General features: G+C 39.9%; 1 protein-coding gene across 2 annotated transcripts in view; it reads left to right on the top strand.

The window, feature by feature from the left end:
- Positions 1-13,351, top strand: part of Angpt1 (angiopoietin 1) — a 219,259-nt gene that overhangs the window by 120,848 nt on the left and 85,060 nt on the right. For both annotated transcript variants that reach the window (XM_050163302.1, XM_050163308.1), the window contains exon 2: positions 6,101-6,256. In XM_050163302.1, coding sequence (XP_050019259.1) covers positions 6,101-6,256 — 156 coding nt within the window. The remainder of the gene's footprint in view (positions 1-6,100; positions 6,257-13,351) is intronic.

Here is a 13,351-nt window from a genome sequence, read left to right as displayed (position 1 = left end):
ATGACGTCCCTCGCTGTGTCTATAAAGTGATGTTCACTGAGATCATCACAATTCCTAGGTTCTCTATCCTAAGGGCCTCAGAGATGAACATGACTGATGTCAAGGTACAGGACAATAAAGAAGCTGAGAGCAGAGAAATGGTTTTGAAATTTTAGCTAAATGTTATTTATTGTCTAAGAAGATATATATTCTTTATTTAATAAAAAATAAGTTATATTTTCAGAGTTCTAATAGTAGAAATTCTTGCAAATAATGTTGCTGCCCTTAGCCATTTCTTTTTATTAGGCCATAAACCTGGATACATCTGAATTTTCAATATTCCCACTGCTTTGTAAAATGATGGCATTAGATAAAACCATCAACATTTAAGACATTTTTTGAATTACTTTACCTTTTTATTGTTTTCCCATATTTACTGATCTATTTTGCTCCATGGTTACTTGGCCATAGCTGAGTAATACCATATGCACCCTGACTCAATGAGAGTCTACTTAATCTATAACATATTTTAAGCCAACACGCCTTGGTCAGATTTTATAGGTTTCAAAACGTTGTTTTCTTAAGAATTACATGGAGGAATGATATTCTTTGTGTTTGTCACTTGAAGAGCCACTTCAGGCCTAGACCTGCTAGAGAATACATTGCACATGCAAGACTTGTCATAATCTCACTGAGGCTCTCCTCATGAACATGAATTATCAAGGATTCTGAGTCCAGTAATGTCTTCAAGGCTGTCACAAGGGAAAACAGGCCGGCCTCTTACTCCCTACTAGACATTGAGTACGAACAAACAATTTATGAAGAAGCTAAAAATGACTGATAACCTTGACTTAAAAAAAAGTTTTTCTTTTAAAATACTGTTAACTATCTTCTAGCTGACTGCATATTTGATTTTCTTCCAACTGCAGTATTTCTTTGAATATAGTCGTCATCACTCGGTGTTCACTACTTAATTAAAAATGTGAAAATTATCGTTGACTAGTTTTGACCCAGTATTTGTATGTCTTCCATTTTACATATTTCTTGCATGAATACCACATGTTACGGGATTTGTTAGTGATGGTGGTGTCAGTGTGTTGGTGGTTAATGGGTTATTTGACTCGTTCACACCTAAAATCTGCTGGCTTCTTTGAAAGCAATAGAATTGCTCAGCCATAACATATTTTGTGGTTCTAGGCAGTTCTCTGTACCTCCCTTAGTCCTGTGAGTGAAATGAGAAAAATAACACAACTTGGGTTACGTTACGAGTCAAATGAGCAACACCTTGATCAATCCTGGTACATATTTAACTTCAGTAGAAGCTTAGTATGGAGTTTCTTTCCCTTGATATGGTTTACATACTTTTTTTTGTTGTTTCTTTGTTTTGTTTTGTTTTGTTTTGTTTTGTTTTGTTTTGTTTTGGTTTTGGTTTTTTGAGACAGGGTTTCTCTGTGGTTTTGTAGCCTGTCCTGGAACTAGCTCTTGTAGACCAGGCTGGTCTCGAACTCACAGAGATCCGCCTGCCTCTGCCTCCCAAGTGCTGGGATTAAAGGCTTGCGCGGTTTACATACTTTGTGAGAAATGCAATTGGCAAAAAAAAACAAAAAACAAAAACAAAAACAAAACCATGATGTGTTAATTGCATTGATATAGCTGAGAAATTAACCTCTCCAGATACCTAGGACCTCTCAACCACCTCCAATTAGGGAAGCTGAGCGAAAGCAATCACCCTCCACTGCTTTCCCCCCAAAAAAACAGCAAGTACTCTTCATGAGCTACCAGTGAGATTAATCATCCAGTCAACCAAATTAGCAAGAGATCAGTGACTCCAATTCTGAGGGTAATGGAGCATCAGGAGGGCAAGGTGCTAGTTCGCTTGATTTCTCTCGAGTCACCCCAAGGCCCCTGTTTCTCGAACTAGCAAATGCAACCAGTTTTCCTTTTGTAGGGTTGTTAGAAGAAGCAAGGCAGAGAATCTGTGTGAAAGTCCATTATAAACACTAAATCTCTTTACAAAGCCAATATCATTTAAAATATCATTGACTTTCCTGTCACTAGTTGTTCCAGCCCTTACATCCCCTTCCTCGTCTGTTGGCCCATTCCTTATAAAACTCTGGAGTCAGACACTGGCGTGGGCATAGACAGAATAACTTTATCGTTCAAGTGCCGCCACATAACTCATCGGCTCTTGTGCTCAGTAACTCCTCAGCTTAACATCAAGCCTTGCATGTTTAAGATATTAAGCCATGCGGTAGCCATCATTTTCTGTAAATATATATATATATATATATATATTTAAAGAATATATAAAGCCATCATCTTCTGTAAACATATATTTTTAGAGAATATATGAAGATGATCAAATTTGTTACAAATCATTCCTGGACATAGCCCATCAGGGGCATCAGGATGGATTTCACAGTTCTGTATCTAGAGGAATGTTTCGAGATAAGATGAAAGCAGGCTTCAGAGTCCTCACACGCTGTATATTTGACTCCAACCTCCCTCTTAGCCTTTAAATCAGTGGCATCTGGTTCTTGCTACTTCAGAGTGCCGTTTCGTGTGCACTAAAAGACAGCCAGCACTAGCCATACATATCAGCCCCATTTGATTAAAAAGAATAATTGACTAGAGTTCCATGCACCACAGCAGCTCAAATGAGGATTTCTGTAAGGGTGGGAGACCTACTGTGTTTCTATAGCAGAGACGGCTGACCCGGGAGGCTCTCTGTAGTTGCGATGCATGCTGACATGGCACAGCTGTCCGGACTTGATGTTCTAAAGCTCTGAATTAAATAGGAGACTCTGTCGTGAAGAGTGGTCAGCATCTGACCTGTCAATAGATCACAAAGTAGCTGAACCTCCATGTAGCCCCAGTGCTACAGGATGCCTGGAGTACATCACTGTGTTCCTGTCCAAACCAACACAAGCACTGGGGACTATTTTCTATGAGACAGTAGTATAAAAATATAACTATTACTTTATACATATCGAGCACAATTTTCTTAGGTCGCCAAATTATCGTTTAAATTTCTTAAAACCATGAAATCTGGCATACTAGTACAATTTTGGTTGCCTAAGTCAGTAATTCTTTTCTCTTTGTGAACCATGTAAGGTTGGATTAGCATGTATACAGCTTCACCTTTTTAAGATGAATAAAACTTTTTTCCTATTTGTCAGCCAGGTGAATTAGACAATATGCTAGTGACCCAGATAATTTGCATTCTGGTACTCATTCCTTCTTTAATGACCAACCATTCACAGTTTACATACAGGTGTTTTTAATATGGACCATGTCTTAAAAAGCACTGCTTTTTTTAGCGGAATCAGAACTATATAAAAGAGCTTTTCTAAACAAATACTGTCTTGATAATTACCTTAGGAATTTTCTAGCATGTTGCACGCATGTTGAAAACCCCTTTCTGCAGTTTTAACAAATAATCAGGGATCTTGAGTTGCATGTAATATCTATATCTATATCTATATCTATATCTATATCTATATCTATATCTATATCTATATCTATATCTATATCTATATCTATATCTATATCTATATATACACTATCTGGGGAATATATATATTCCCCTGGCTGGATAGATTAATGGCAAAGAATGTAGACTTAAGATATAAAAAAAAATAGAAAAGCATGTGGAGGTTGGGTGAGCGAGTTATTTCTTGATCATAAGCAAGTTACTTTGAGGTTCCTAACCCTCCCCAATTCCACCTACAAAGCAGCACAGACAATACCAGCAAATCACTGTGAGTTTAACACCTTAAGGTTTTATCATATAAAGAGAACCAGCTTAGTCTGATGCTTGCTGTGCAAAGAGCGGTTGACCAACGTTAGCTATAAATGGCTGCTGTCTTCACAATGGAATCCCACATGCCATTTTATAGGATATCCATAAAAGCCTCAAATTTCCTGGACAACAAAGGATCATACTACTGATGTGTGTCTGTCGGAGGCTTCTCGTGCTACACATCTATCATATGCAACGGGCCAATAATCTTTTGATTATGCTAAAGCATAAATCAATGTGATTGAACAAAAAAAATACCTTGGCTGCTCAGGGGAAATTATTGGATCATGCAACTTACAAGTGGATGTCCAAAGGTCAATCTGATTAAAAACATGCCTCTATCCAGGGACTTGCAACATTTGTCTACCGCTGTCACCCCGTTTCCCCATCCATCAGCTTCCTGTCTGTTTTTTTTTCATAGACTGCTTTTCTTAGGTTGGCTTTGCTTTTGTGGTGGAGGAATTGAACATCTACAGTACCAGGTGTCTAGTTGCTAGTATAAGAATCTCAGAGGCAAATGAAGTTTTCTTGTGAAGAATTCTGAAACTAAAGCTTCATAATGTGGCTTGCTATACCTTTTCATTTTTGAACAACCCTCATGGCAAACGGAGAGCAAAACACTGTAGATTTCCAGGTTCAGACATGAACATATTTTAGAAACGGTGGTGGATTAACTCTATCTGAAGCACTTACTCTTGAAAGAGGCACAGGTAATTACACAAAAGACAGTGGAGCTATCATTAGGAGCATGAATCACAAAAGGAGAGCCTCTCACCGTTTTGGCCAAGCCTCTGGTCCTCTATCATTTTTGGTTGTTGAAATGAGGTCATTTAATGAGAATAAACCCAGGATTTGGCTCTGAGGCCAGATGTTTTGCTAAAGTAACTTTCAGATATTTTATGATTTATTTTGCATTTGTAGCAAAAGCCTTATATTGATGAAATACAAATTCAGGGATCATCAACAATGAGTTTGATTTTCGTTTTGTTCATCTGGACCAGAGTCAAGTTAGATAAGTGGAAGTCAGCAATGGATGGTGTTAGAGAGTCCATTGCCAAGGTTTCAGCAGGGATTTTACATTTAGGCTCTATTTATTGCATGATAATGATCCTATGGAACTTACAATATGGATGCATTATAGTTCACTGAATCAATAAAAATCATGTAGCTGTTAATGATTTCCAACTCAGCTTGTTAAGCACAACTTGGCAGAGCTACCAAGCGGCTGAAAGTGTTTGTATGCTAGTTAAGGACTTCAGCGCTCAAGTCCAAGTTTGACTGTTTGTGTGGTGTGTGGCCTTGGATCTGATGTCTCTGGGATGTAGTTTCCTCATATGAGAAATTGGGTAATAAAATGCAGTCACCACACAGCCGTGGTGGAGAGTTAAGAGCACTGACGGGGGCGCTGGCTTCTTCTGCATTCTTTAAGTAATGCCTATGCTGTTTCACTCTCCCAGGTGTCTAACAAGCTCCCCACCCCCACGCCACAGTCAGCCACTTCATAATTCTTGTTGGCCCCTATGGTGCCGTCTATTTTATGGTCATTGTGTTCTCTGAGATGGTATCATAAAGGGATAAATTTTACCCAGGCGAGACGGGCAAATGGTATTTTATGAACTGCAGCTTCATTGCCTTCTTTTGGAGCTTTCAAAGGAGCAAGGAGAATGGTGAAAGCCAGCTCCCAGGCTCTGCAGCTCCTACCATCCATCAATGCTGATGCTGAAATACTGTTTTGACTTTTTTAATGGGTACCCACCCTCCTCTTACTCCCTTTCTTATTCTCTCAATACAACCTGCTTTTTATCAGTAGGAAATAGAAACAGGATGCTGACTTGTTCTGAAGTGAGTAGTCAGCATAGTAAATAACCAAAAGACCAAAGCAGTCAGATTTACCTTTAAATTATTTGCTAAATCACCTGCATTCTTGCTAGGTAACCATGGGCTTTATTATCAGCTCTCAATTCAGTTCTGTTTCCTTGACTATACAATGAAAAAAAAAAAAGGCAGCCATCTGCTCCCTTCACTTCATGGCTGTGAGGGTTAGATGAGATCATGTCCACAACAGGAGAGTGGAACCCCAGTGAAAATTCTCCTTATGATTTGTGGTTATCATGTATACATGTCTGTGTGTAAAGAGTTTGTTAGCAGTTGGACTGGTGTGTGTCCGACTTCCATTCCTCAGCTCCCCGACATGCAAGGGATATCTGCCAGATGGCTGGTCTACCAGCTGGGTCTTGTTTGGTCGTTGTAAATATTGCATGCCCCAAACAGGGAGGCTTTGCTTATAATCTTGCATGCCTTGTCCTTTATCTCTTGCAGCTTGAGAATTACATTGTGGAAAATATGAAGTCGGAGATGGCCCAGATACAACAGAATGCGGTTCAAAACCACACGGCCACCATGCTTGAGATAGGAACCAGCCTCTTGTCACAGACGGCAGAGCAGACCCGAAAGCTGACAGATGTTGAGACCCAGGTATGTCCCCAGGGCCAGAGTCCCATACTCAACCAGAAAATTATTTTGAACTTATTCTTTTGTTTACTCCATTAACTCAGAACATATTTCAGCATGAGGCTTGGAGAAGCATATATTTTTTTGTTTACTGGTAACAACAACAATGAGTGTTTGACAAGCTATGCATGCTTTTTTGCATTAATGAGGTTGAGTGTATTTAGTGTTTGTGAAAACAGAGCAGATAAGAATATCTAATCAGTATTAAGTTCAAATAAACACAGCAGCTCCCAACTGTGCTAAGACTTGTGTCAAACAAACTAGCCATGTGGGTCTCACTGGTGCCTTTGACGATCATTTTCGACCTGTCTTTCTTTGTCTCTGGTAATGCTCCAGGGATAGTGGCTTCTGCAGTGGCCTGTGCATTCAATACATTGAAAGGAAAACCTTGTGTGCACTGAGCAGGAATAAGCATGAGTCTGAATATACCTGCATATTTGAGTAATAATTAGTAAAGTGTAAGGATACTCTTTCACTATCATGGTCAAAAATATTCTAGTCAACGTCATATTAAAGTACTATGAGATGATCTCTTAGTACTGTTAGGTGTGGCTTCTGTGATCCCACAGTGATAACATTCTGAACTTGGAGTGGGGGTGACTCTGCTCCAATGTAGCTGATTTCTCTCAAGACTGAAAGTTTGCATATGCAAATTTGACAATTCAAAAATGGTGGACTATTTATACTTTATTTAATCTGTGTCAGTGACATTGCAGACTATGTGTTTATATATAAAGAGAAATAATAAAGATGATTAATAATGGGAAAAGCATTTTCTTTAAAATACTGGATTCCTAGATACGAAACACATTTATGGAAGCCACTTAAAGCCTACAGGTAAGGTAGTTGCACGGATCTCTCTCACTAACATAACTATAGAATTCCAGACTCAAACTCTGGAGTCCTCATATTTCTTCCATTGATTAATGATACTGATTATCAACTAGTGGAATCAGAATCTAAATGCTGATCACATTGGGTAAGTAAGATTTTGGAAAGCACTTTCCCCCCTTTGGATCATTATCAGATCCACATGGAGTACAGGGAATGGGAACTGTATTTCATAACTAAACAATACAAGATGTATTGACTCATTTCTTATCACATGAAGAAAGCGTGCTGATCTATACAATATCGGTTTCATGTATTACATATAATAAGACTGTATTTTTCTCTTCATTTAAGTCAGAAAGCTTACCACCTGCTGCAAACATTTTCATAAGTTCAGATCCAGGGACACTAACAGGTAATGGTGCTTTTGGCCTAAGGACCAGAGTTTTGTTCTCAGAGCTCACGTGGTGGAAGGAAAGGACTCCAGCATGCTCCTGCACACCCCACACACATGCACACACGCACACACGCACACAGACTTTTATTAATGTGTAAGTCTCTCTAAAACTTTCTCTGCGGTGGCTTTGTTCTCCTCTCATCTAGAAAGTTGCTGCTGTGGTTGAGGAAAATGATACCTTCATTAGTTAGTATTTTAATATCCAAACTGTAAAGACCAATGCTGTGCAAGTTTTTCAAAGTAAAATTTGTTCTGCCCTTTTTGAGATATGCACTGTTTGAAAGATAGCACACAAAAGTCAACGAATAAAGACAAAATAAAACTCCCTGTGTGGAACGGTAAAAATTCATCATGAAACAAATTTAAGCTTATTAGAAATAGCAAGAACATTTTTCAGAGAGACAAAATAAAAAAAAATCATCGCAAATCCTTCAGATTTATCAAAAAGAGGGAACTAGGCAAGCATAATCTACTTTACAAATGGAAACCTTTGTAGTCTCCTTATTTTCATTTGAACATCTTACAGTCATTGATGTTTGTGGTTCAAACCTTTTTTTTTTTCATTCAGGATATTTTTATTTATTTATTTATTTATTAAAGATTTCTGTCTCTTCCCCACCGCCGCCTCCCCTTTCCCTCCCCCTCCCCCAACTAAGTCCCCCTCCCTCGTCAGCCCAAAGAGCAATCAGGGTTCCCTGCCCTGTGGGAAGTCCAAGGACCACCCACCTCCATCCAGGTCTAGTAAGGTGAGCATCCACGAAACTGCCTAGGCTCCCACGAAACCAATAGGTACAGTAGGATCAAAAACCCATTGCCATTGTTCTTGAGGTCTCAGTAGTCCTCATTGTCCACTATGTTCAGCGAGACCGGTTTTAACCCGGGCTTTTTCAGACCCAGGCCAGCTGGCCTTGGTGAGTTCCCGATAGAACATCCCCCTTGTCTCAGTGTATGGGTGCACCCCTCGCGGTCCTGAGTTCCTTGCTTGTGCTTTCTCTCCTTCTGCTTCTGATTTGGACCTTGAGATTTCAGTCCGGTGCTCCATTGTGGGTCTCTGTCTCTGTCTCCTTTCATTGCCTGATGAAGGTTAATATTCAGGAGGAAGCCTATATGATTTTCTTTGGGTTTTCCTTCTTATTTAGCTTCTCAAGAACCCGAATTATAGGCTCAATGTCCTTTATTTATGGCTAGAAACCAAACCTTTTAAAAGCAGGTGTGTATCCACATGGTGTATACTTGAACTATTAGGACAGGTTGTGTCCTGCTTCAACATAACCACTCAGTGCACCCATGTCTTGATGCAGAGTGAAGTTTACAAAAAGAATACTGAAACCTCAGCCCATTTATATGTGATTCATTTCTAGGTATTTAAAATCTGGAGGAGGTGTCTGCTCTGTCCAGGTTGGCTCTTGCATTTTGTCACCTAAATTGGCTTGACACTTTTTTATTTTGCTTTTCTTAAAACTGACTTTAGGTTGTCAGATATTGGAGGATCAGGTAGCAATGGCTTAGCCCAGTTTGTGTGCCTCAGCTCTCACCTGATGATGTTGTAAAGATAAGCAACTTATTGCTTGCTAGTCCTCTGGTGACCTTCTAGACGTGCCCTTTCACAGGAGGTGGCAGCACCATCACTTTGTGAGAGTGTAAAGCATCTCCACCCTCGATGACCATTATACTCAGAAACAACACTGCATGGTGAGCCCATTTAAAAACGTTGCTGACCATTGAGGGGATAATGAGAAACCCAAAGCAGAGAAAGCCTGTTCTTCCTCCACAGCCCAGCAGAACACACTAGCTCTTATCAGTCTCACCTGGCATCTCCTCTCCTTCAAGCTTCTCTTTTGCACGAAGGAGTTAGGAACAGGAATTATTCATGTCCCTCTCCTGTTGCCTAATCTCCTCCCTTTCTCCTTGGGCAAATTTGGTGTATAGGGAATTATCAGATCAACAAGCCAAATTAAGTCTACTTTTCATCATCTCCTTGGCTCGGTTTTAAGCAACCTTACACATGTACTAACTCTTACTCGCAAATATAATCTGTAGATGTATGTGGCATTTCCATTCCTTTTTCAAAGATGAGGAAACCAAAATAGTGATGTGAAACTTTGGTTCAGATGAAAGAATTAGTGAATGTTAGGTTGAGAATTTAAACAGGTTGACATGAAAATCTACATGCTCATCCTTCTACCCAGGCTGATCTCTCGCCTCTGGTTCTGCTCTCACTGTAAGACTTTGGGACTGTATCAATGGGTCCAAGCATTCAATAAGATTTAATGCAGAGAGAGCAAACGTCCGCACTAATCTTAACACTGCAGACAGTCTCTGCTCTGCAGCGAAGATGCTTTCCTGCTGGTGGGAAAGGCAGACCCACTCACTGACATCATTCCCTCCTGTGCCAGTCAGTTTATCACCAAGGCCTCAGTGCTGCCCTTGGCAGCTGCCAGCTGTGTCAACCATAGGGAAGCTCTTTAGACTGGCATCTCAAGTTTCCTTCAGTCTCCAACAAGTCCCCGCACTATAGAAGTCGACTGAAATTCAATCACATTTGAACAGATCTATCTATTTTGCATATTTCCATGATGCAAGTTGTTCCAATAGGTAGTTTGCAGACTGCAGAAGTACCTGGAGCAGTAATTATGTCCAGTGACTTCGGGTTCAGGTGGGAAAAGGTATCCAGGTCCGTTTTCTTTTCTCTTTCTGTTTGATTTAAGCATACCTTTCCAGTATGTTGCTGTGGGAACCGTAATTGACCAACGACCCCAGCTGCTGTGCCCCGAACCCATCAGGTATTGGCACAGAGACCACAATTCTCTAAAGCCATTTCTAAGCCATGACTCACTGTGGCAGGATACTTAGGCTTGTTCCCAGGAGCTTGAGAACTTTGCTGACACATGACTTTGGCTAAGGTTTTCCCATCGCCTGTTGAATATAATTACGACTGTCTTGAGGACTAAGACTTCCATCTAAGGCCCCCTTCCCTCCCCTCTTCTTCACTGGGATAAAGCCTGCACCATAATCCAAAGGTTGTCTCCTGCTCCTCCCACTTATTCCCAGTCCCCCTTCTTTGACATTTGCTCTAATAAATTCCCTATGCATCTAATCCTACTTCTCTGTATCTCTGAGATCAGTAACCATGGCAACCGTTGTTAGGTTCACAACAGCAAATTTAGAAATTTAAAGCCGTTCCTGAGAAGTCTCTGGAATGAGCACACCTCCCCGAACAACAATCAGTTTCCTCTTAAGTCTACACTCAAAGGTCAGCTCTAAATTTTGTACTGCATTTCTTTAACTCGATGAGAGTATAGTTTAATAAACTTTTCACCTTGACTTAGCTGAAATGATGGAGAAATAAATTCGCTAGGGGTCTTAGAAGGAAAATACTTCAGTAATTAGTTTGTATAAGCCACTGGAAGAAGGCTCACAAAACCCTGGACCTCAGTAGATATGTGACACAGCATTCCTTTCGAAAGCTGTGCTGAATGCAACCACGTTTATCCACTCGTGTGTTGACCAGGCTGCATTTCTGCTCGCACAGAGGTTGCACCAGAGTTGTTGCAAAGACAACATGGCCTGTATGTCAAAGGTTTTGATGGTTTCTTTCCTACTACTGTCACAAAACACCTAACAGAAGCAACTTAAGGGAGCAAAAATTGAATTTGGCTCACAGTTTGAGAGTACAAAATTCATGACGTGGGCAAGGCCACATCACGAGTGTGTAGCCGGAAATGGTCACATTTCACTGGCTCAGAGAGCAGAGGGATCTGAGGTTACAACCAGAACAAACTATACACCATAAGGCCTACTCCCTAGGGACCCATTTCTTCCATTGAGTCCCTAACCCGTAAAGGGTCTATCATTTCCCCAAACAACATCACCAGCTGGAGACCAAATGTTCAAACACACGAGCCTTTTGGGAGCATTTCACATTGAAGTAATGAAAGCTGACCAAGCTGACATGGTTACTGTCTGGCCCTTTACTGAAAATCTAACCCACTTTTCATCTCAGTGTTAAGTAGAAAGAAGGATTTTCTCTTTCTTTTTCTAGTACCTATCATTAGGCTTTTTTAACAGGACATGATGTATATCAAATGCTCAACAATTGCTAGTTAAGGAATTAAATTAGCAAACACTTATCATAATATATTTGGATTTTAGTCCAAGGCCGTGTGTTGATAGTAATATACATGAAAAAAATAGCTGGTGGCCCAGAATATGACTCAGGAAGATAACCTACTGGGAAAAAAAAGTGACTGAAGTAGAAATTGCACCAATATATCTTTTCTGTACTCTGAAGGACATGAGAAAGTTGGCCCCTTCCTGCCTTATTGTGATCATTTAATGTAAATGTGAAAGGAGAAATTCAGTGTCATCCAATGCCACAAACTGAGGAGCAAATGATAACTAGAAAGAAAAAAATGTTAGCAGAAGGTTTGAATCACAAGGTCATCTTTCTTAGGCAGAGGAGTTGTTTGTTCTTGGTTACTTAAGCTTTCAGGAAGAACAGAGACTCTAAATTCAAAGAGCTATGTAATTAATTCTAATGAACAAGATAATTCAACCTATAACCTCTGTGTCTGTTCAAAGACACCAAATTTACCAAATTCCACAAATAAATACAATTATATTATAAATATGGCACAGAGTTACTTTATTAGGTTACAATTAGACTATGTGAGAATTCAATACATGAATAATCAAACACGATGAGGTTACTCTAAACATGAATGCTACTAAATGTGGTTAATATAAACATATATGACATAAATATAATATGTCACAATTTTCATATAGTATTAAATATATACTATCAAAACATGGCTTATAATAATAATGTTTTTTTAAGGTTCCTTAGTTTCCACAGTAATTCTGCAGGTAATTTCTTTTCCAGCTTTGGTGGTCTCAATGAATTTAGGTCTATTTTACTTCTTACCACCCACTCCACTAATAAATAATATTTTAAGAAACTAGGACAATCGTTTGATAACCTCTCGTATTCTGGCTTCGCCCGAGTATTTATTTGCAATGGCTTTTGATTTATTTTTCCATAACTGCAGTTCCTTTAAACTGGAAGTTGCTATGTGTGAAGGATTCCCGGAGCTGAGTTGAGCAGTTGGGTTGCTTTACGGAACTGCTGATCACGTTGCGTGTGGCATCTCACCGGGAGGGGAAAAGACAGATTGCCATCATGCACTCTGGGATTTGGATGCAGCCAGAGTATTAGCGGCCACACACATCACTCCATCTCAAGAGCTCACTTTCCCTCTATGAAGCAACCAAGTAACCCACAGGGTGGCTCGTGATCACTTTGTCCCTTATTGACCAAAACCTTACTTCACTGATATTGCCAAACAGTGAATGTATAGCTCTCATTCTTTATACACTGATCAGCTTTCATACTCCCATAACATCTAATTACATTGTATGTTGCTACCTTTGCTTTATTTGAAAAAAAAAATGAAATCAATAGCATACATGTGCCCAGCAAGGAAGACTGTTTCAAGGCCAAGGTGCTGTACAGAGAGATTTCCTTTGTGGTTCTCTTTCAGTAATGACCTGATGTGGGAGTGTCATATATCAATCTGTTGATTTCATTGGTTAAGCAATAAAGGAACTCCTTGGCCCTGATAGGTTAAAAGATAGATGGGAGGAGGAAACAGAATAGAATTCTGGGCGGAAGAGGAAGTGAGGTCAGACTCTGCGCTGCTTCCAGAGGGACCGGACAGCCGCCATGCTCTGCTCTCCCAGGCAGCTGCAACCCACGATGGACTTAGGCT

The sequence above is a fragment of the Alexandromys fortis genome, unplaced genomic scaffold (genome assembly GCF_014885135.2).
Source record: "Alexandromys fortis isolate MF-2015 unplaced genomic scaffold, M_Fortis_MF-2015_v1.1 scaffold_17, whole genome shotgun sequence".
Taxonomy (NCBI): Eukaryota; Metazoa; Chordata; class Mammalia; order Rodentia; family Cricetidae; genus Alexandromys; species Alexandromys fortis.
This window is presented reverse-complemented; position numbering and strand designations above follow the sequence as displayed.